Raw genomic sequence first — 25,684 nt, 5'->3', positions numbered from 1 at the left:
GGTGAAAGATCCCTACAGTGAAAAGTATAAAGAAATTAAAGATGACCAGAAAGATGGAAAGACATCCTATGAACATGGAATGGAGGAATCAGTATTATCAAAATTGACCAATAGATTCAATGCATTCCCCATCAAATAACCAATGAAATACTTCAGAGAAATAGAAACAACAATCCAAAAATTTATTTGGAAACACAAAAAACCTCACATGGCCAAACAATTCTGAGAAAAGATAATACAGTGGGAGGAATCAGTCACCTTGACTTCAAAATATAGAACAAAACTATAGTAATCAAAACAGCATGGTACTTGCACAAAAACAGACACACACACCAATGGAACAAAATATGGAATACAGAAATAAATTCATGTACCTAAAACCAACTATTTTTGGACAAAGGAACCAAGAACATATATTGGGGAAAAGACAGTGTCTTAAAAAAGTGCTTGGAAAACTGGAGAGTCATGCTCAGAAGAATAAATCTGGAATCCTATCTCTCACCATATACAAAAGACAACTCAAAATGGATTAAAGACTTTGACTTAACACTGGAAACTATAAGACTATTAAACACAGGGGAAATGGTTCAGGATGTAGGACTGAGCAAATTTTTATGAATAACATCTCAAAAGCGCAAACAACAAAAGTAAAAATAAATGGGATTATATCCAACTAAAAAGCTTCTGCTCAGCAAAGGAAACAATCAACAGCATGAAGAGACAATCTGCAAAAAGGGAGAAAATATCTGTAAACTAGTCATCTGACGGGATAAATATCCAGAATATACAAAAAACTCAATAGTAAAATAATAATAATAATAATAATTCAATTTAAAAATGGGCAAATGAGCTTTATATACATTTCTCAAAAGAAGAAATACAAATGGCCAGCAGGTATATTTAAAAATAATAAATATCACTAATCATCAGAGAAATGCAAACAAAACCACAATGACATATCATCTGACCCCACTTAGAATGGTGATTATAAAAAAGACAGAAAAAAACAAATGCTTGTGAGGATGCAGAGAAAGAGGGACTCATACATTGTTGTAGGAAATGTAAATTAGTACAGTCATTATGGGAAACAGTATGGGGGTTTATTAAAAAAACTGTAAGTAGAACTACCTCATAATCCAGCAGTCCCACTACTTGATATATATCCAAAAGAAAGGAAATAAACATGTTGAAGAGATATCTGTACTCCCACATTTATTGTGGCCATATCCACAATAGCCAAGATTCAGAAACAACTTGTAAGTGTCCATCAACAGATAATTGGATAAAGAAAATTGTATAGTTTATACCACAATGCAGTACTACTCAGCCATAAAACAGAATGAAATTCAGCCATTTGCAGCAACATGGATGATCTTGGAGAAACTTATGTTAAGTGAAATAAGCCAGGCACAGAAAAAGAAATAGCTCATATTCTCACTCATGTGTAAACTAAGTGTTGCTCTTATACAAGTAGAGAGTAGAATGGTGGTTAGTCGAGACTGGTAAATGTAGTGGATGGGAGATAAGGACAGCATGGTCAATGGATACAAAATTATAGCTAGATAGGAAAGAGAGTAATATTTAGTATTCTATAGTCCTGTAGGGACACTAGAGTTAACAATTTATTATATAATTTCAACTAAGTAATAGGATTTTGAATGTTCCCAACACAAAGACATGACATATGATTAAGGTGATAGATACCTTAATTACCCAGATGTGATCATTACACACTGTTCAAATGTACCCATATATCACATTGTACTCCACATATCTACATAATTATCTCAGTCAATTAAGAAAAAATAAATTTAAACAAGTTAAAGACAGAAGTATAAGCTACCAGTAACTTGGAAGAAAAATAATGGGAAGTTAATACTTACTGGGAGCAGAGTTTATGTTTTGGATTACAAAAGTTTTGGAAATGGATAGAAGTGATGGTTACCCAGCATTGTCAATGTAATTTACTCCACAGAATTGTATGTTTGAAAATGGTTAAAATGGAAAATCTTATTACACGTATATTTTTTACCACACCACAATTTTTTTTTTAATTAAAATTAAGTAAAACATTTACAAATTTGAATACTACTCTAATTTCATCTTTATGTGTTAATGTTGTACTGGGTGCAGATAACTTTATATCTAAGAAACTCTTCATTTTAACAAGCACTTCCTTGTGTGAGACTCTGCTGAGAGTATAGCTTAATTTTTATGTGAATATATATACATATTGTAATGATGAACAAGCTAACTGTATGGTCCGGCCCCGTGGCTCACTCCGGTGAGTGTGGTGCTGGTAGCGCCGAGGCCGCAGGTTCGGATCCTGTATGGGGATGGCCGGCCGAGTGCGCTCACTGGCTGAGCATGGTGCAGACGACACCAAGTCGAGGGTTGTGATTCCCTTACCAGTCAAAAACAAAAACAAAACAAAACAAAACATGGATGAATCTGGAGAAAATTCTGTTAAGTGAAATAAGCCAGACAAGGAAAGAGAAATACCTCGTTTTCACTTATAATTGTGTGCTAAGAAAGAAAAAGAAAAAAGACCTAAACAATTCCTTGAACTTTCAGAATACTAGAGGAGGTGTGGTGGGGGTGGGGGTTTGGGGAGGGATATGTTGGGTAAAGGGCATAAAGAAAAATCATGATTTGTAATAATAATATGCTTATAATAAATAACATTTTTAAAAAGGATAGAAAAGTATGATACCATGAAAACATTTATTACTTGACGTTATTAGAAGAGAAACGTTATCTAACTAGTATTTACATTCTGACATATATATGTTTTATGATTTTCATTGTTTCACAACACTCCCATACCCAAAATAGCTGTTTTCTATTTTCCCATATGAATATTTTACAGGGTTTGAAATGTATGTAAAAAGTTCTGATTTTCAGAACTTTGTTTCAAAAGGCAGCTATAATACCATTGGCTAATTAAAAGACTAAAGGACTGTGATTTTAAAAGTTCAAATTAATAGTAGTTTGTATACACCCTGAAATATGTATTATTACTACTTTGCTTGTAATTTTATTATAAATATAACTCATGTCAGTCTAATTCAACTCTCCATGCTTAGTAAAGCACAGTTTGTTCAGAATCCTGCTGGTCTTTTACTAGACTTTTGTAATAAACATTAATCATCATTATTGTATGGCAGGGATATTTGATGCTAACATCAGATTTAGAATATTATCATTCAAAGGAGGTAATGAAAAAGTCACTGCTCTGAGATCTGTAAGGTGCCCATAGGCATGTAAAAACTGAAAGTGTCCATATGCCAGCATTAATCACATGACAGTGGGAGGAAGGGGACTGAGTACACATCACAGCAGGAATGTTTTCCCCCCAGTTTATACCACCAGTTTTCTAAATAAAATAGATTTTAACATTTTAAAAAACTTGAACACGTTTAATAAGAACTAATCTTATTTGCAAATATCAATTCATTAATGGATTGCATAAACACTTAATATTTTTGTACTATACTTCTATCCATTATTCATCAAGTGTTAGAGCAAAAGAGATTTATTCAAATTATCTTTTATCAAAATATTTCAGCAGTTATATGGTGACATCAGCATAAAGTGAGTTGGAATAATTATCTACTAAAACTAAGCAAGTTATTTACATAGATTTTAGGAATTTTATTACATGGAATATTAAGATGTGTTGGTTTAGGACTTCTGATCAAGATGGCAGAATAGACAGTCCCCAGTGTCACTCTCTCCCACAAATGAGCCAATTTATAACTATTAAAAAGCAACAACAGCCAAGCTGGGGCCACTAGAACTCAGGGGAAGAAGAGAGACTTAACAGAATTCCTGAAGTCAGGAGAAGCCATGATGAGAGAAAGGACTGCTCCGAATGTTTCAAGCCCCAGACATTTTAAGACTTGCCCTGGTGAGCACATGGAGTAAGAGCTTGCAAAAGCCACAGCTGTGCCCTTTGGATGAGGTTGCTTGGAGGCTGCAGGGGAGAAGAGGGACTTGGTGGCCCACAGTCCAGCAAGACCACTAATGGTTCCTGTGGACCCACACAGGAGTGAGGGGCCACAGACAACTGAAGAAAGCCATTCAGAGGCCAGTGAGTCATCAAAAGAGACTGGCGAACATCCCACTCTATGGGAAGTCTTTGGAGTATGGGCAGTAGGGGAGATGGGCCCACCAGGGGGAACACTGGGGCACAGCATGGTCAGCTGATCTGCCCCTGAATCAGCACAGAAGCACTCATTGAAGACTGGTCAGGAATATAGAACTGGGGGCGGGGGTGAAGTTTGCTGAAAAAACTCAGGCTCAGACCAGAGTTTCAGCACAATGCAGGTGTACCAGACCTCACATGACCCAGAAGTACATACAAGGTCAACAATTAAAACCTGATCTGCACGTAAAGCCTTCTCCAGGGAATCAGCAGCAAAGCAGCAATTTACCTCAATTACGGGGCTCAAGGGCTGGTCCCCACAGGAAGTTCCCCCATTTTAGAAGTAAGCAAAAGACAACAAATTAGTTCCAGTGCAGAGTTTAAGTGGTGGGAACAATGAATAATCCAACACAGAACTGAAAGAAAAATGGAATACAGGTCAGAGACAAAGTCTGATATTAACTAGTAAAGGCCTAACACCACCAAAAAACATCTATAAAACCTAGAAGGACAGGAAGTGCCCCGGGCTCCCCTGCCAGAATGAGGGCGGTGCCATGGGCCTCAACCAAGGCTCACCTCCTTCTTATTCCTCCTACCCTATTTCCTTGCTCTTCCCCTCTCCCTCTCCCCGCCCAACTGCTCCACAACATCTTAGAATGTAAAAAAAAATTAATAAATACATTTAAAGAGAAAAGACAAAAAGAATCTTAAAAGAAGCAAGAGAAAAGCATCAAGGCACCTATAAGGGAGCTCCTTTCAGGTAACAGCATACATCTCAACAGAAATTCTACGGGCCAGAAAAAAAATGGGATGACATATTCAAAATACTAAAAGAAAAAACTCTGAGCCAAGAACACTAGAGCCAGCAAAGCTATCCTTCAGAAATTAGGGAGAAATAGTGTGTTTTCCAGACAAACAAAAATTTCAGGAATTCACCACACATGACCATCCCTGCAAGGAATCTTCAGGGGAATCCTTCATCAGGAAAGCAAAAACAATAATCACTCATCTTACCAGCTATAGATCTATTTACATTTTCTGGGTTTTTTAAAATAATTCAGTCTTGGGAGGTGTTGTGTTTCTAGGAATTCATTCATTTCATCTACATGATTTAACGTATTGACCAACAATTATTCATAGTATTCTTTTATAACCATTTTGATTTCTGTAGATTTGGTTGTAACGATCCCTCTTTCATTTCTGATTTAGTTATTTGAGTCTTCTCTTTTGTTTTCTTAGTCCGTCTGGGTAAAGGTTTGTAAATTTTGTGGATCTCATCAAAGTTCCAACTTTTGGTTTTACTGATTTTCTCTTCCTTTTTTTCTGTTTTCTATTTCTTTTATCTGTGCTCTAATTTTTATTACTTACTTCATCTGCTAGGTCTGGGCTTAGTTTGCTGTTCATTTTCTAGTGTCCTAAGGCGCAGAGGTGATTGTTGGTTTGAGATCTTTCTCTTTTATTAATGTATGCACTTAGATTAAATAGATTTCCCTTTAAACTACATATATATATATTTTGTGTTTGTTTGTTTGTTATATTTGGAGTTAAAAATACCTAGTTATTTTTAGTGGTTTTTTATCCTATCTTTTCACTTAATATTATATCATGAAAATTTGTCATAAATACTCTTCAAAATTAGATTTTAATAACTGCATAATGTTACATTTAATGGAGGTCCGTAATTTATTTAGCAATTCTCTTATTGTTGGACATTCAGTTTATTACCAATTTTTTACCTTTATATAGCTCTCACATTTACACACATAAATATACACACAAATATATGTATATATATATTCTTTGACTTTTTGCTTATGGTTTCAAGAAGTAGGATAACTGGTTGAAAGTATATGAACATTTTATAAACTACTGTTTATCAATCCAATCTGTTCTCTGTTCTTCAAAGTTTTACCAATTTATAGTTATATGAGATTTTGACATTGTTTCTTTCACAGCACCAGTATTATACAATATCACATTTATTCAGTTTGAGAAATGAAAAATGTCATTTTTCTGTTTTAATTTCCATTTATGTGAACATCTTAGAATGTATTTGTTAGCCATTTATAATTCATTTTTAACAGTTGTTTATACATTAAGGAAGTTAATCTTTGTTACATTTGTTTCTTATCAATTGACTTTACATTCAATTTGTGATGTTTCTTGTTTGTATGTTGAGAAAATAATTTTGTATTTAAAATAAAAAATAATTTGGGTCAGGCCGTGGCTCGCTCAGGAGAGTGCAGTGCTGATAACACCAAGGCCATGGGTTCGGATCCTCTATAGGGATGGCTGGTTCGCTCAGTGTCTGAGTGTGGTGCTGACAACAGCAAGCCAATGGTTAAGATCACCTTACCGGTCATCTTTAAATAAATAAATAAATAAAAATAAAAATTAAAAATCATTTAAAATAATTAAATAATAAAGTTTAAAAATTTTCATTTCTAATCCCAAGAGATAACCATCTACTCCCGACTAATTCATGCCCCTTGTTCTTTAAATGGCTATCACATACTGAAAAAGAGTTGGTCTACTTGATCTTCAAATGGTGTCTTCATCCAATAAGGCTCTTCAGGACATGGGTTCTGAGGCTAGATATGGAACAACTACGGTTCCCATGGATTAAGGTTGACAGATAAAATATTATTATTGTATTATAACTTTTGGAAATTTATCTGTACTGCAAAAAACAAAAAACTGATAGTTGCCATTAATATGCCAAAAAGAATTTTTTTTTAACCCAAATTTTAAACTTAACTGTGTGGCCTGTATTTTTATTTGATGAATCTTAAAACTCCACCGAGGAAGAATCTTGGAAATTGTAATAATATATTAAAAACTGAGGAGAAATTAAATAGGAAAAAAAATCATTGAGGTCATCTATAAGTTTAGTCAATGTGCAAAGGAAAATTGGGTCCTTTCTGATCCATTAAAATATTAAAAATTTAAAAGCACTTCTTTGCTCTCACTGTTAAGAAGTGATGACTATGGACTAAAAACTGAGGATGAAGACCTGAGCACTCTCAGAAGACAGATAATACAGGACAAGTTCATCCTCATTACACTGGTTTTTACCTCAGGCAATTATCAACATTTTAAATCCCTACATGTATGAACAATCATCGATAATGATGAGGAAAATAACAGCATTATATCGACCAGGAACAAAATATTTCTAAGGCTTGTGGGCTTAAATCACATGTCTAAAATAAAAAGCAAGACTATAATGAAAAGAAGAAGCTGTTTATAAGAAATCAAGTGCTATTTTGCATAAGACAAATGTTTTTTGAAGTAGTGATATTTGGTAAAATCTATTTCTACATCTTTATAGTAATATATATTTTAGGTCTGCATTATTTTATATTTAATATTATCATTTGTACAGTGATCTTTTCACACTTCTTGATTTAGATTTAAGTATGTAACCTATATGATAGAGTAATTTGTGTTTTATTTTATTTTTATATTAATCAAAGTGTAATTTTCCTCATGAATTATACCACATTCTACGAGCAGCATTTTTACAACCTGTAACTGAACATCAGCAGCATAAAAAGATTATGAGAATTGCAGATGACAAGGTGAGGGAGGGTTGAGTAATTTAGTGGCAATAGTCAGCAACCTGAGAAACACGGGTGGCAGTTTCAGGAAAAGAATACCCCTTTCCCAACAAAATTTGTTTCATAAGAAAAAAACTTTAAAAATCATAAAAATGGCAAATAAAAAAATACGATAAACATCATGCACCCCTGAATAACTGAATTGTTTGTAGCATACTATTCTTTAGCATTTGAACTTAGCATATGCTGCAGCTACATGCACAGTGCTTGCTGACAAGGATATTGATAGTTTCAAGGCATTTACTTCTCAGCTCTCCTGGGGAAAGCCATAGGCAAAGAAAGTGTCACTGCCAAAGTAGCATAGAGTGAAACACTGGAAGAGCTTGATCAAAAATTCTGTGCTACAAAATTTAAAAACAACTAAATAATCTGCTTCCTGTGTGTTTTTCTAACCACCACAACCAAGAAAAAAAAAGTAGCACTTTTTTTTCCTAAAGACTTGCATGTTTTATTTTTCACCATGATGACTGTTTATCGTAGTAATAAGAAGATGAGAGTCACATCACATCTGGAAATGTTGGTATGTAGAGATATCTCCAGTTTGGAAATCAGAATTTGAAGGGATGTATTCTGTTTTCCACTTAACACTGATTAGGAATAATCAATTTCCCTTCATTCTGATATAGTCCTCTCTAAACGTGTACATAAACTTTCAACTTTTAACATCATTATTTCTCTAGAAAACATAAAATGTTTTAATGTTCAGAGATGGCTTTCTACTGTTATTTCATTTCAGTTTGATGTCCTCCTGCTTCACAGATGGAAAACAACTCTATTTTTTGTTCTCTTTTCAAACTATTCTGATTCCATTCTGTCTTACATTTAAAAAAAACTGAATTCAAAATGTTCTTGTTTATTTCAAAAATAAAATTTAAATTTGCTTGTCATATTTGTGAATATATGTCTTAATTAGCAAGCAACAATTTGTAACTTTCAGAATAAACAGAAGGGAAACAATATTTAAATGATTTTTTAAATACTGTAAGATAATGCCATTCTTTTAAATTTGGCGAATTATTATTTTTCATCACTAAACTATCGACCAAACTAATATATAGAAAACTTCCTAAGTTTTTGCTTATTTGGAAAACATAAAATAGACCTAAATTTATTTTAAGAAGGTATATGAAATTATGCTGAATTTTAAAAGCAGCCATTTAAGTATGGTGCTTATTAACTCTCCAAATACTTGATGAAATGACATGAAATGACTTTTCAGATACGTATGTAGTAGCCAGAAAAAAATTTCTCTAATGGCCACTACTGTGGCATAAAAGAAGAAAAAGGTCTTCACAGTCATCTTCTTACACTTAATTAATATAAAATACTGATAATATCCTATGTTTTATGATATAATTCCAATCAGTTCTAAAATATTGTAAATATAATGAAGTGACTACAAACCTAAAATTTAAAATGTATTAACTATGTTGTTCTGAATTAATTTGAGGCGGGGAGGGGAGCCTCACTTGGTGGTAATGGCCTTGATGTCCTTAGGCTTAGGTGTTTGGCCATCTCTCCTGCAACACCAGGGGCACAGCCATCTGCAGCACACTGGACATGATGGTCCAGCTCGTGTTGTTGGGTACCAGGTTGGGAGTCACCCAAGCAATGTGCCCAGGATGTTGTTGACACAGATCATCATGCCCATGGCCTTGTAGGAGATGCTGGTTTGGGGTGCATCTGCTTCAGCACCTCCTACAGTTAGGTGGAGCAGCTCTTTCAGTGGGGATTCCTGTGCCTCCTGCCTTTCTTCTTCTGACTCTTGGTGGTGGCTTCTTGTATCCCTTCTTGGAAATGATATGCTCTTGAGGGTGAGCTCTTGCATGATGACCACACTGCTGCTTGCCAGGGAGGACTGGGTGGGCAGCACAAAGGTGGTGGGGTACGGGTATGCCGGAGTCCAGCTCCAGCTGGTTCTTGGAGCCTGAGAAGGATGTGTGGAGTTGGCGAAAAGAAAAAAAAAAAGATGGCCCAATGATGTCTAGTGCATCAGTGGACGATGAACAAAAGCCATTCTCCTTTATTTATACCATGTCTATCCTCTGATTACGTAAAGCAAACATTTTTCATCAAGTTAATATTAAACTATGAACATAAAATAGATCAATACAATATTTAAGTCACTCCTTTTTGATTATGCTGAATCATAACTTTTTAAGGAACTACATGTCATTATTTATAAATCATTATCTTTAGGAAAGTACATATCATTCTTTAAAAAGTGACAAAAGTAGTGAGTTACCTCAATCGGTTGTCTTCAGTCAGTCACAGATCATAATCTCCCAGAAAAGTCCATATCATTCTTCAAAGTGAAACCAGCAAGCAAGAGTTACAAACTGAGGTCTGTGGCCAGTGACCAGAAACCTCACGGTTGGCAGCACATGCGGTTCTTAAGTAAAACATTTAACCCTTACAACATATGATTTACATATCCATCACCTATTTTGATTTTAATTTTTTATCTTAATCAACTAAAGGCAACAAATATTTTAAAAAGCACATCCTTTTATAACATGATTTAACTATTTGTGTAAAACGATTCTTTGTTTAAAAAATTTTGAACAACTTACAAGCCCAAACCTAACTGATTTTTCCATAAACAAAAAAAATTTTTTACTCATATTTAATCTTACCATACCAATATTTGTCTTCTATATATGGCCCTGTATAAGAAAGAGGGGGGGTCTATCAGCTCATACATATTATATGCTATTTCTTCCTCCAGGAGCCCACCAGACTTTTAATATTTACAACACAATTGTCGTCTCTGACAGTGGCTGTGGCACTAAATAGCTGGAGCAGTTTTTTCTTTCTCTCATGTTGGCTTCTCCTGCGTTCATGCACTCTGTAGGTTTCTCCTCTTCCCCTGAGCTTTAGTGGCTCTGGCTTGGCTGTTGTTGCTTTTTTATAGCTGTATATTGCTTTGTGGGAGAGAGTGATGCTGGGGGACTGTCTATCTGCCATCTTGACAGGAAGCCTCCTATAGTTTTATCTGTTATGTTTAGATGTATGATCCATTTTCAGAATTTTTTTGTTGTATGATTTGAGTTAGGGGTTTTACTTCCTACATTTGCTGGTGGATATGTAATTTTTTCCAGCGCCATTGTTGGAAAAAAAAAATGTTCTTTTCTCTTTAAAATTCTTTGGAAACTTTGTCAAAATCAGTTTACCATAAATCAAAGTGTTTTTTATTGGACTTTTCATTCTGTTGTTGTTTTTTTTTTTTTTTTTTGGTTGTCAAGAATCCATAATTATGTTAGTATCACTCTCTTTGTTTGTGTAACTGTCTAGTGAAATTTGTTATTAGGAAGTTTGAGTCATTTAAGTTTTCTTTTCAAGATGGGGGATTTTAGTTTCTCTTTCATTTTCATATAAATTCTAGAATAAGCTTGTTAATTTCTGTAGACATACAATTGGGAGTTTGAAAGGATTGCATTAAATTTTTAGATGAATTTGAGGACTGTTTTCATCTTAGCATTATAACATTGAACATTGGATGTGTTTGTATTTACTTGATTTTTCTTTGATACGTTTTAGCATTATTTATTATTTATTTATTTACTTATTTAGTGTAAAAGGCATGCACTTTTTTGTTAAATCTTCCCTGAATATTTCTTTCTTTTTTATGCTATTATGGTTGAAATTGTTTTTTGTTTGTTTGTCTGTTTCATTATAAGGTTACTCATTGCTAGTACATAATGAGTAATTGGATTTTTTTTATGTTGATCTTGTATCTTATGACTTTGGCAAATTCATTTGTTTCAATGGGTTTTAGTAAATTTCTTAAATATTCTTATTAACAAATTTATGTCTTTGTAATCAATGACAGTTCTACTTTTTTAATTTTCAGAGTTTTTTTGTTATTCTTATGTAGGTTTTGCTGGCAAATATTTTTGATTCAATGTTAAATGGAGTGGTAGTAGTAGGCATTCTTCTTTTTTTCTCAGAGTTTGAGGTAAAGCACCAGGGTTTCACCATTAAGTATAACATTAGCTGTAGATTTTTTTCCTAGGTACACTTTAGCAGGTATAGAAAGTTTCTTTCTATTCCTAGATTGCCAGGAGTTTTATAATAAATAGTTATCAGATTTGTAAAATGTTTTTCTGTGTTTGTTGAAAGAATCATTGCATTTTTTGTTTAACCTGTTAATATTCTGTATTGAACTAATTGATTTTGGATGTTGAGTCAAAATTGCATGTGTAAAATAATCCCATTTGGTAATGTGTAATAATTTTTGTATGGTGATGAATTCAGTTGGCTAGTTTTATTGGGGATTTCTGTATCTGCACTTATCAGGAATTTTTATTTATATTATTTTTTCATGTTATTTTTTGTCTACTTCTCATATCAAGGTAATGCTATTCTCATAAGATGAATCAGGAAGTGTTACCTCATTTTTTGTGTGTGTGACAAAAATTGTTTGTGGACAGAAGGCAACAGCCAGTGCCTCCGTGTTTAGGGATACCAAGGCAGGTAAAATCCCCAGGCAACATTCCAGCCTGCCTGCACAGAAAGCAGGAGCCAGCACCATTACGACCATAGTGCATCAGGCAGGCAAAAACCCTGAGAATCCCTCCACTCTACCCACACAGAAGGCAGGAACCAGCCCCACCATGATCTAGTAGGCCCCACATCACTTCTGTGCTAGTCATCAACAAGAACCACCATCACAATTTCTATCACTGCAAGGATGGGTTGCCACCACAGTAACAGCCGCTACTACTGTGCAGGTGACTTGCAAAATATTCAGCTGCATTGAGACAAGGAGAGTCACTAGAGGAGCCCGGAAAAGGTGAAGGAAGTCTTCCTCCTCAAAGTCCACTCCAGAGTTATAGAAAAAGGAACTGATGTACCAGATATCAACATAGATTTACCAAAAACATGAGAGAAAAGAAAATACGACACTGCCAAAGAAATAAAGTAATTCTCAAGTACTAGACCATGCAGAACAAGAAACCCTTGAAATGACTAAAAAGGAATCCCTAGTAACTATCTTAAAGAAACTCACAGAGACAAGAGAATACTCAGTCAACACAATGAAATGAGAAAAAGTCTCCAGAATATAAAGGAGGAAATTTAAAAATAGATTAATACTTTTAAAAACAATGCAGCAGAACTCCTGGAACTGAAGGGTTCATTCAATAAAAAATATATAAAAAATAAAAAGCAAGCAAAAGCTCAAGCAGGAGATTAGAGCAAGCAGAAGAAAGAATTTTTGATCCTGAAGATGATCTTTATTAAATAACCCAGGAAGACAAAAGAGAAAAAGAAGGAAAAGGAATTTTTTAAAAATGAAGAAAGTCTAAGAGAGCTAGCAGACAACAATAAGTGCACAAACATCTGAATCATGGGTGTTCCAGAAGGGGAGGAGGAAGGTAAAGACATTGATACTCTATTCAATGAAATAATAGGGGAAAGCTTTCCAAATATAGAAGGAGACACAGACTTCAGGTTCAGGAAGCTCAAAGGTCCACAAACAGATTCATTCCAAAAATATCCTCTACAAGACACATTATAGTTAGACTGGCAAAACTCAAAGACAGAGAGAATCCTAAAAGCAGCAAGAGGAAAATATCAAATCACTTATAAGGGAAGCCCCATCAGACTAACAGCAGACTTCACAACTGAAACTGTACAGATGAGAAGAAAATGGGAAGTGGGATGACATATTCAAAATACTAACAGAAAAAAAACTGCCAGCCAAGAATACTATAACCAGCAAGGCTATCCCTCAGAAATGATGGATAAATAGTGGATTTCCCAGACAAACAAAATCTGCAGGATTTTATCACCATCTGACCAGCCCTGCAAGAAATTCTCAATGGAATCCTGCATCTGGAATCTGAAAAATAATGACCACTACTATGATATACAAGAAAGAACAAAGCCCACTGGTAAAACACAAATGCAAATGAGTAATAAAAAAGAAACTAAATCTTACCAGCTCAGAAAACCAACAAACATTGATGACAAATAATAAAAGGGGATGTTTTAGAGAGAATATCTGAATGAAAAGAGAAAATGCCAGGAGTAAGACAATACCTCTCATAAATAACCCTCTGTGTAAATGAGTTAAGCTCCCCAGTCTGATGGGTTAGATTAAAAACTAGACCCAACTATATGTTGTCTTCAAGCGACTCACTTCACCTACAGCGATGCACACAGACTAATAATGAGTGGATGAAAGGAGATATAGCATGTATCTGGAAACAAACAAAAAAAAAGAGCAGGAGTAGCTATTCTTGTATTGCATAAAATAGGTTTTAAAAACCATAATAAGAGACAAAGAAGGCCACTATATAATGATAAAGGGATCTATCTAGCAAGAAGAAATGACAATCATAAATATATATGCACCCAACACTGGAGCCCCTAGATATATAAAGCAAACACTATCAGACCTAAAGAAAGAGATAGACCCAAACGTGATAATAGTGGGGAACTGAACAATCCTTGCTCAGCATTGGACAGACCGTCCAGGCAACAAATCAACAAATAAGCACAGGATTTTAACTACATTTTAGACCAATTGGACCTGGCCGAGATCTAGAGACCATTTCATCCAACAGCCACAGAACATACATTCTTATCAGTACATGGAACATTCTCCAGGATACACCACATATTAGGTCACAAATCAAGTCTCAACAATTTTTAAAAAATCAAAACTGTCTCAACTATTTTTTCAGATCACAATGGATTAAAACTAGAAATTAATAACGAGAATCTCATAACACTGTCCAAATACATGGAAATTAAACAACAGGCTCCTAAATGACCTATGATCCCAAGAAGAAATTAAACAGGAAATCAAAAAAATTCTAGAAAACAGGAAAATAGATACATTATATCAACATCTGTTAGATACTGCATGAACAGTACTAAGAGAGAAGTTTATCACAATAAATGTTCATATCAAAATAATAGAAAGATTTCAAATAATGCTAGTCCTTGAAGAACCAGAAAAACAAGAATGATCCAATCCCAGAGTAATAGATGGGAAGAAATAGTTAAGATCAAAGAAGTAAATGATATAGAGAACCCCAAATTGACACAAAATATCAATGAAACAAAATAGAAAAACTATTAGTAGGTCAACTAAAGAGAAAAAAAGAAGAGAGAAGACCCATATAACAAAAGTCAGAAATGAAAAGGAGACATTACAACTCGTATCACAGAAATGCAAAGAATAGTTAGACACTGTTACAAACAACTATAAACCAGCAAATTTGACAGCCTAGAAGAAATGGATAAACTTCTGGACACAAACAAACTTCCAAACTGAACCAAGAAGAAATAGAAAACCTGAACAGATGAATGACAAGCACAAGATTGAAGCAGTAATCAGTTTCCCAAAAAAGAAAAGCCTAGGTCTGGGTGGCTTTACTGCTGAATACTACCAAACTTTAAGGATGAATTAATGCCAGTTGTCTTCAAACTATTCCAAAAAATTGAATCAGAGGCCACTCACCCAAATACATTCCATGAGGCCAGCATCACCTTAACACCAAAACCAAAAAGAAAAAAAAGAAAACTGCAGGTCAATATCTCTGATGAACATAGAGGCACAAATCCTAAATAAATTACTAGCAATCAGCATACAGCAACACATCAAAAAACTTATTCACCATGATCAAGTGGAATTCATCCCAGGGAGTCAAGTATATGTAAGTCAATAAATATGATACACCACATCAACTAAATCAAGGACAAAAATACATATGATTATCTCAATAGATGCAGAAAAAACATTGAACAATATTCAACATCCCTTAATGACAAAGGCTCTCAGCAAATCAGGCATAGAAGGAATGTATCTTGACACCGTAAAAGCCATATATGACAAACTCACCACCACTATCCTGATAAAGCTTTCAGCTCTTTCGAAATGGGAACAAGATAATAATGCCCACTATCACTATCACCGCCCCTATTTAAGATAGTACTGGAAGTACTAGCCAGAACAATCAGGCAAAAGAAAGATATAAGGGAATCCAGATTGGAAAGGATGAAGTCAAACTGTTCATGTTTATAGATGACATGATCCTGTTTATGGAAAAATCTAAAGACTGTATCCAAAACCTCTTAGAGTTGATAAAGAATTTCAGTAATGTTGCAGGATAAAAAATCTATGCTCCCAAATCAGTATCATTTATATTCTCCAATAATGAACTAGCAGAAAAAGATCTCAAGCAAGTAAGCCCATTTATAATCACCAGAAAAATAAAATACCTAGGAGTCAATTTAACCAAGGAGCTGAACGATCTCTACAACAAGAACTACAAATCACTCCTGAATGAAGCTAAAGAAGACAAAAAGATATGGAAAGACATGCCATGCGCTTGAACAGGAAGAATCAACATTGTGAAAATATCCACATTCCCCCAAATAATTTACAGATTCAAAACAATCACTGTCAATATACCAATGACATTCTTCACAGAAATAGAAAAAGCAATCCTAACACTTATATGGAGCAACAGAACATGCTGAATAGCCAAAGCAATCCTGAGTAAAAAAAAAAAACAACGCTGAAGGCATAACATTACTTGACTTCAAATTATACTAGGAAGCTACAGTAACCAAAACAGCATAGTACTTGCACAAAAATAAACACTCAGACCAATGGAACAGAATAGAGAACCCAGTAATCAAACCACATACTTACAACCAAGTGATCTTTGACAAAGGTAACAAGAATATACGTTGGGGAAAAAACTGCATCTACAAAAAATTGTGCTGGGAAAATTGGGCATCCATATGCAGAAGAATGATACTAGACTTACACCCTTGCCATATACCAAAATCAACTCAAAATGGATTAAAGACATAAGTATAAGGTCTGAAACTATAAATTTCTTAGAATAAAGCATGGGAGAAACACTTCAGGAAGCAGGATGGGGGCAAAGATTTTCTGAATAAGAGGCCAAAAGCACAAACAACAAAAGAATATAATAAGTGGTATTATATCAAACTAAAAACTTCTGTACAAGAAAGGAAACAATCAACAGAGTGAAAAGGCAACCTACAGAATGGGAAAAAATATTTGCAAACTGTATGTCTGACAGGAGATTAACATCCAGAATGTACAAGGAGCTCAGACAGCTACAGACATAGTAAACACACACACACACACACACACACACACACACACACACACGTGTTCCAATTAAAAAATGGGCAAAAAAGCTGAATAGACATTTTGCAGAGGAAGACATACAAGTGGTCAACAGGTACTTGAAGAAATGCTCAACATCATTAATCATCAGGGAAATGGAAGTCAAAACCACTTTTATGTTTCATCTCATGCCAGTTGGAGGGGCTATAATAAAAAAGACTGAGTGACAAATGCTGGCTAGGATGCAGATAAAGGGGAACTCTTCTACACTGTTGGTGGGATTGTATGCCACTATGGAAAACAGTACAGAGGTTTTTCAAACGACTAGAGATAGATCTGCCATAGGTTCCAGCAATGCCGTTTCTGGATATATACCCAAAGTAATCGAAATCACCATGTTGAAGGGATACCTGCACTCACATATTCATCACAGCTCTATGTACACTAGCCAAGATATGGAACCAACCTAAATGTCCAGTGGTGGATGACTGGGTAAGGAAAATGTGGCACATAGACACAATGGAATACTACTCAGCCATAAAAAGAATGAAATTCTGCCATTCACAGTAACATGTAGGATCTTGGAGAAAATTATGTTAACAGAAATAAGCCAGGCACAGAGAGAAAAATACCACAAGTCATCACTCATAGATGGGAACTAAGAGAGAAAGAAGGAAGGAAAGAAATACCACAGTGGTGTGTTGGATTTGTAGAGGGAGAGAACAGGTCTAAGATTGCTAAAGGGTGGGGGGAGGGATAAGAGGTTGATCAGAGTTTTGGGGATGCAGGGAATAATTGCAATTTGAGGTGGTGGATATGCTGATAGTATTGATCTGATCACCAAATCTTGGGCATAGGTACTGATGGTCAGCTCTGTGCCCCATGAATATGTACAATCAATAAAAATTAAAAACATAATAAAATAAGTCTAAATTTACCTTCCAGGGAATACACTATGAAACAGTGAGAGAGAAAAGGAGTGAAATTAAATTTATTTCCTTTTTTTTTGTTTCCTGTCAGTGTAAATAAAATGTTCCAAAACTAAGAAAAACAAATTGTTTGTTTAGAATTAACGTTAATTCCTTATTACATGTGGTGCAACCTCCCAGTTAAGACATTTAGTTTCATCTTTTCTCTGTGGAAAGATTTAGATCTCTTTAATTATTTTTACACCATTTTTTTTAACGTATTGCCTCCATGAGTTGGTTTGAGCTTACCATGTACATCTTAACTTATTAGAATCAGCTACAGATTTATACTACCTTAATTCCAGTAATATATAGAAACATTACCCATATATAACAGAGTCAGAAATTTCCTGGGATAAAAGACATTATCTTGACACATATCTTTACAGTGTCTTTATGGGAACAGAACCCAGAATTTTCCCAGCCCTAGGTATGTGCTAGTCGGCGGTGGAATGTCAGGAACCCAGATTGGTAGGAACCAGGTGAGTGATAAGCAGAGACCAAAATTTGCTTTTTTTTTTTTTTCCTGGATATTGTTTCTTTGCCCTCAGAGACTCAGCAAATCAGAAATGTTCACTGGCTACCTGAACAGCCCCTATCTTAACCCCCAACATTTTCCTTTAAGATTCTTTGCTTGCAAGACTTTTGGGAGTTCAGAATTTTTCTCAGCATTACCCATCCAACTTTTATTACTTGGCCTTGTAATTAAAGCCAAATTTGCCTCTCTGAAACCCTGGTGTTAATGTCTTGGTTTAGTTGCACTGGGGTGAGTAAACCCAGGTTTAGTTTGGTAACATTATTATATTATACAATTTTATTTCTATTGAAGAAACTGGGAGAAGAAAGGGTAATAAGTATGTAATAATTTTATTAACTTTTCAATTTGTAGTTTATGATTATCTTTATTTGACTTACAGATTTGAATTATCATCTGGAGTCATTTTGGCAACCCAGTACTGCTTTGCTCCCATTTACCTTTTTGTACTCTTATTGGCAACTATATTGTATTTTTATATATTACAGGAAGAACATTACATTGTATATATATATGATTTTATACAATTGATTTCTAAATCCGTTAGAAGAAATGGGAAAATGTTCATTTATACTGTCTTTTATAGTTTAATATTTACCTTTAATAGTGCCCTGTGCTTTTTTGTGTGAATTTGAATACTGTCTAGGGTCCCTTGCTTCCAGCCTAAAGAAATATTTAAAAATACATTTCTTGTAAGGGAGGTCTGTCAGCAACAAATTCTGCCAGTTTTGTTAACCTGCGTATGTCTGTATTTCACCATAATTTCTGAAACGTAACTTTATTTTTTCCTCTTTATAATAACATGTTCATTATGCCATTCTTATATTATTCCAAAGACTAGATACTGTCATCATTCTTACCAAGTGTCATAATCCCCATGGTAATAATCTCTGAGTAATTTTGGTTTCATTTTATCACTCAAGCCCACTTCAATCCAGATGACTCGAATCAGGCATTTCCCTCTTTGAAGAGGAATTTCAGTGTTAGCAGAAACTTTGAGAAACCGTTTTACAGAATTCCTTGTCTAGTTTGTGGCAGAAACCAGAGAGGAAAAGGCAGACTTTTGGGCTGTCACACACACACACACATGCACCCCAACCTAATAAACAGATAACTAAAGATTTGATTTATAGATAGATGGATGGATTAACATAATCTGGGAGTTTCTGGGCAAATAGCTATCAGACACTGCAAGTGGAAATTGGCACAAGGATTATGGAGTCCATTTACACTGTGACCCTGCTATTTTCTTCCACTATATACACAACAGCAGTTTTTCCAATTGTGTAATATAATTGTAATAAAATTGAAGATTTACAAATTAGTTTATTGGATGAGAACAAACATCTTTTAATAGATTGGAAGAGAGCGACCATATTCATTTCTTGTTTGCTTACAAATTTAAAGTAAAATAAAATATTTTTTCAACTTTAATATGCATCTGTAAAAAGAAAAAAGTTATACGTGGGTTTTATTACAGCAATATAAGAGCAAAACATAATTATTAATATCATCATGTAATTGGCCCACATTTAAATTCCCCCATTATTCCCCCAATGTCCTAGGTTGTCAAACCAAAATTTAATAAAGAATCAGGAGCCCACATCGCTGCCACGTAGATAGAGACCAGTCCTGATCCATCAGGTCCATGGTCTCCTGGTAACAGGACTCCCTGCTGGAAAAGAATTTCCTCCATTGGTATCTAATGGAAGTAATACAGAGTCTTATGGGAAATGTAGTTTAACCCTCCAAAGATGTCATCAGCACAGGACTACGGGAACGTTATTCCAGGTTTCTTCCGTGCATGCGTGTCCCCACCCAGTCCCGCCATCTTTCACCTGGAATTTCTGGACACTGCGGCTGTCCCCATGCTCCTTTTCAGATTCTGGTATTAAGTTCTGTGACCCTCAAGGGAGGGGCAAGGGTGAAAGAGGAGCCCCATGGGCCTCAGGGTACCCTGGGGAGCAGGATGAGTGTCCCAGCACTTGGTGCTGCCAAAACGCAGGTGGGTCTGAAGTGAGCCTGACCTTCAGTAAGAGTGTAGACATGGGCCAGCCAGGGAATCGGCAACCTGGGCTGTGCTTTCAGTAACTGCTTTGTCAGAAGATGGTCCACTGCCAGAAGGCTGGGTGTGCACTTCCAGAAGCTCTGTGACTGGGTTGCGGAGGTGTGTGCAGACAGCCTGAGCCTGCGAGTTGTGCGGTGAGTCCACATTCTAGCCCTTCCATACCGGAGCTTGGTACTAGCCTATCTGACATTTAGTTTACCCATCTATAATTTGAGCAGATTAACAGTATGAGTGAAGTGTCCCCAAATTCCAAGAAAAATAATTGTGAAGTGTGTGCACACTGAGTGTTCCTATATGGCAGTTGTATTTGTGGTTTGTCTTGCTGTCTCTTCAGCTACTGAAGTTTCTGCTCCCCTCCTGCACTGTGTAACCTGCCTAGCACTTCTGCTCTGAGTTTACAGAAGTTTCTGTATGACCTAGTTTCCAGAGACAGTGCCTTCTAGGGAGGAGATTGGGATACTGAGTGATGGTCTGTATTTTTTTTTTTTTTTTTTTTTTTGGAATAAAGCAGGTCTTACAAAGTTTGAAGGAGGGTGCCCTATGAATAGGAATCCACCCTGAAAAAACACCCCTATGGTTTGAATCCTGTCAGTAGCAATTTAGAACAGAGGCAGAAGAGTTCCAGAAAGGTCACGGTCCTAGCATTGCACAGCACATGCAATTATTCATCCTAGTCCCTAGGGTGCACACTAGTTGATTGACTGATTAAGATGTTCTCATTCAACAGCTGTCTGATACTGGGTAGTATTGGGAGCTTTGGACCAACTTTCATAAAAGAGATGAGTTTGACTGAGAAGAATAGGTAAGGGCCTAGGAAATGTTACTTATTAAAGAATGGTTCTCAAAGAACAAAATTACAACAAATTTAAAGATCTCAGTTGACTTCATTATGATTCTGCAATCATGCAACATGTCATTCCATAAAATAGGATAAGTTTTACAGTGAGCTGAGCAAAGGAGGTTGATTGTATAGAAAGAAAAAGGCTGAAGAAAGAAGAAAGAAAAAGTGGACTGGTTATTTTTTTTCCCTTCCTTTTTAGCTAACGTGCAGAGATTTGGTTATAAGAATCTAGGACTAAGCCACACTGATCTCCCATGTTTTTTTTTTTTTTAAATATACTAGAGATATTTATTTTATTATTTATTTATTTTCTCTGTTGCTTTGAGTGACAGCTATCGCTGGTACAGTCCCAGGACAAGGGTGCAATTGAGGGTTTTCTCTCAGCACCAGGTAGTTCTCTCGTTAATTCATTCCATTTTTCTTTCTTTTTCAGCTGTGTGCCAGAGTACTCTGTGCATTTCCAAGAGCAACAAAAAATGAATAAATCTTACGTGAGTTGTTTATTCTGTTTTATATTGTATTTTATGAGTTTTATGGTCTCCATGAGTTAAAATGAAAAAGTTTAAATAAGTAAAACTCGGCTTAAAGGAAATGTGCATAAAGAAGATAAAGTTGGCCTGTAGACATAGCAGGTTATAAGAACTTAGAGTCTTCTAATTTAAGTGTGAGTTTATCCCTGGTGTTTCTGATGTCATGGCAAAAAGGTAACTTCAGGGCCAACCCCTTGGCTCACTCGGGAGAGTGCGGCGCTGGGAGCGCAGCAGCACTCCCGCCGCGGGTTCGGGTCCTATATAGGGTGGCCGGTGCGCTCACTGGCTGAACGCGGAGTGTGGACGACATCAAGCCAAGGGTTGCGATCCCCTTACCGGTCACAAAAAGAAAAAATAAAAACGGCAACTTCATTTGTTCCATGATTGGAATGGAATTTGAGAGGAGAGTATGCTAGTTTTTCATGGGACATCAAGACATCCTGGGCCAGCCCCATGGCTCACTTGGGAGAGTGCGGCACTGTAGTGCCGAGGCCACAGGTTTGGATCCTATATAGGGATGGGCCAGTGCACTCACTGTCTGAGCGTGGTGCAGACCATATCATGCCAAGGGTTGCAATCCCCTTACCGGTCAAAAAAAATAAAAAAAGACATCCTGACACCAATGTCCGACAAACCATCTTCATTGATCACATAGGTGATGTAGTGTAAAGTTTTTCACTACCGATCTGGAAGTAAACACGTTTAGTTTTCTGCAGTGAAAACTGTTACCTAATGCTAAAGCACAACTTCTTAATGAGGTCATTCTGGAGTTTCTTATATAGTGTGCTTCCAGGCAGCTTGTGGAAGGCATTACTTTATTCATACATAAAACCTGGATTGTCTATAGGTTTGAGTTAACCACAGGTCCTTAAATAACTCTTCCAGAGACAGTGCCTTCTAGTGGGGAGATTTCTAGATTTCTTCTAAGAGGGATGTTTCTCTCAGTTCATCTGTACATGCAAATGTGCAGCACATTATTCAAAGTTATAAATCTCCCCTTAGAAGCCGCAGAGCATCTCAAGCATGTCACCAAGAGCAGCCAAAATTCAAAGGAGGACAATTAGATTTCACCTATCATTAAGAGGAAAAGTAAGAATTTTCAGCAATCTTCAATAAACTGTAGTTTTCCATAAATTCCTACTACATGCAAAATATTCTTTGTCCCTCTTAATAGGCCAAGAAATATTTTTATTATGCCACTACCTGAAAACTTAATTGAGATCCTAGTGACTGTCATCTGCCCCTCCACATACACCCAGCTAACAGTGAGGAGATTGGCATGAACATGTGGGCACATCCTTTCAGACGGGGTTGGTGGGAAGGGGAAGCACCCTGCAGACACCTGTCTAAGCAGTCAGTTATTCTCATTGGCCACCTGCTCTAGTTATTTCATTAGGGATCAGACTTGATCCCTTGGATAGATCTTTCATGCCTTTTTACTTTGCCATCTGGGCTCTTGCTGTTCTGTCAATATCCATTTTTCTTAATTGTCTGCCTTTGCTCTTGACCAATTTCATTTGTCTATTTTGTTCTTATGTTAAGTTGGGGATTCCATGGCCTCATTTTTTTTAAAAATGTAACTCTGGTCTTTTGATCAGAGGAATGATTTAGTGTAATCACTGCTTTAAAAAGCATGGACTTCCTGTGTACTCCAGTTTATTAGACCAAACTAACCACACACTCTCTGAGACAGGCCATTTGTTCTGGCTTCCCCTTTCTCCAAGGCTGCTATGGAACAAAGCCTTTAGAAGCTCTGTTGTTTACCAGGCACTGTTTGTGTCACATCCTAGGTCCTTAGAGTGCTGAAAATATCTTTAGACATATATTTTCTTACAAACCACTGGGTTTGATTCATGCCAACAGTGAAAGCACAACTGGGCTGGTGTCTAAGAAGGCTCACTGGTGGCTGGCAGTAGGTGCTGCTGGAGACTTCAGATGCCAGTCACACGTTCAGGTCCCTAGGACTTCTGACCAACCAGGATTCCCACAACATTCTTCTTTCTATTTAGTCTAGATAAACTTGCTAGAACAGCTTAAAGACTCAGTGAAATGTACTTCTGTTTGCCAGTTTATTATGAAGGAAAGTTTGAAAAACACAAACAGTCAAATGAATACACTCACATAGGGCAAGGCCTGGAAGGTCTGGGATGCAGGAGCTTTCATTCCCTTGGGGTTGGCATATGCCATCTTCCTGGCACAAAACGTGGGCATATGGATTAGTTCAGCTGTCCAGAAGCACCCCTAAACCTGTGACTTTTGGTTTTTGTGGAGGCCTCACTATGTAGGCATTGTTGATTAAATCATTGGCCAATGGTGCTCAACTTGATCTTCAGGACCTGTACCCTCCCCAGAGGTTGGGGGTGGGGTGAAAATCCCAACTCCCTAATTACAAAGTTTCTCTGACAGCCATCCTTCATCCTGTCGTTGCAGCCAGCCATCAGGCAACTCATTAGCATAGAAAAATACATTCTTATCAGTTTGGAGATTCTGATGATTTTATGAGTTGTATGCCAGGAGATGAGGACAAAGATCAAATGTATATACATTTTCACATTATCACATAGGTAAAATTTTGTCATATGTATTCTTTTTGATTTTTATGTGATTGTTCCATCAGTTACTGAGAGGGGATTATTAACTCTCCAGTATGATTGTGGATTTTTCAGTTTCTCATATTAGTTTTGTTGTTTTTTTGTTTCAGTTACAGTCATGTGCCTCGTAAGCACATTTTGGTCAACAACGGACAACATATATTATGGTGATCAGACCAATAATCTATAGCATATAGCCTAGGTGCACAGTAGGCTGTACTGTCTGGGTTTGTGTAAGTCTGTTATGTTCATACAAGAATGAAGTCATCTAGTGACATATTTATCAAAATACATCCCAGTCATTCAGCAACACATGATTGTACTTTGAGGCTTGTTTATAATTGTTACATCATCTTCACGTATGATCCTTTTATTATTATGAAAGTGCTCTCTTTATTTCTGGTAGTATATATTGCCCTAAGTCTCTTTTTGCTAGTATTAATACCTCCACTTAAGATTTTATACTTACTGTGTGTGTAGTATATCTTTTTCCATTTTTCTCTTTTTTAACTTTAATTCTGATTGCATCTTTGTATTTAAAGTACGTCTCTATGGATTACATACAGTTGGTTCTTACTCTGTCTAAAATAGAATATTCACCCCAATTCTATTTATCATTATTAATATATAATCATTAATACGTTATTTATAAGGTTGGATTTAAGTCTGCCATTTTGCTACTTATTTTCTCTTTGTGTCAATTGCCTTTTGGTCCATTTGCTTTTCTAACATCTTTTTGGTTACTCAAAGGTTTTTTAAATGTTTCAATTTGATCGTCTATTGACTATAAAATAATTATTTAAATTATTTTTAATTTTGGTAAGAAACACGTAATGTAAATTTATCATCTCAACCATTTCTTAACCCTAGTGTTAGATCTGTTGTGCAGCAGATATGCAGAACTCTCTTTTTTTATCTTGGAAAACTCAAACTCTATACCCATTAAATGACAACTTTCAGTTACCTCCTTCCAACCCCTGACGACCACCATTCTACTTTGTGTTTGTAAAAATTTGACTTCTTTTCAGTGGGGACATACAATATTTGTCATTTTTGAATGGCTTTTTTCACTCTGCATGATTGCCTTTGTTTTTAAGGCTCACTACTATTTCTTTGCACGTAAACACCACATTTTTTTTTATCCATTACATTGTCTATGGACATTTGGGTTGGTTCCACCACCTGGCTAAGTGAATAATGTTGCTATGAATACAGGTGTACAAATATCTTTTTGAGATACTGCCATCAATTATGTTGGATATA

At 35.8% G+C, this 25,684-nt stretch overlaps 1 protein-coding gene across 1 annotated transcript in view; it reads left to right on the top strand.

The window, feature by feature from the left end:
- Positions 1–25,684, top strand: part of LOC134374583 (zinc finger protein 845-like) — a 60,503-nt gene that overhangs the window by 22,104 nt on the left and 12,715 nt on the right. Inside the window, 1 exon segment of the mRNA XM_063092391.1 lies at positions 21,734–21,791. Coding sequence (XP_062948461.1) covers positions 21,734–21,791 — 58 coding nt within the window.

Source organism: Cynocephalus volans, chromosome 4 (genome assembly GCF_027409185.1).
Source record: "Cynocephalus volans isolate mCynVol1 chromosome 4, mCynVol1.pri, whole genome shotgun sequence".
In the NCBI taxonomy this organism is placed as follows: domain Eukaryota; kingdom Metazoa; phylum Chordata; class Mammalia; order Dermoptera; family Cynocephalidae; genus Cynocephalus; species Cynocephalus volans.
Note: the sequence above shows the minus strand (reverse complement) of the source record. Positions and strands in the feature narration are given on the sequence as shown.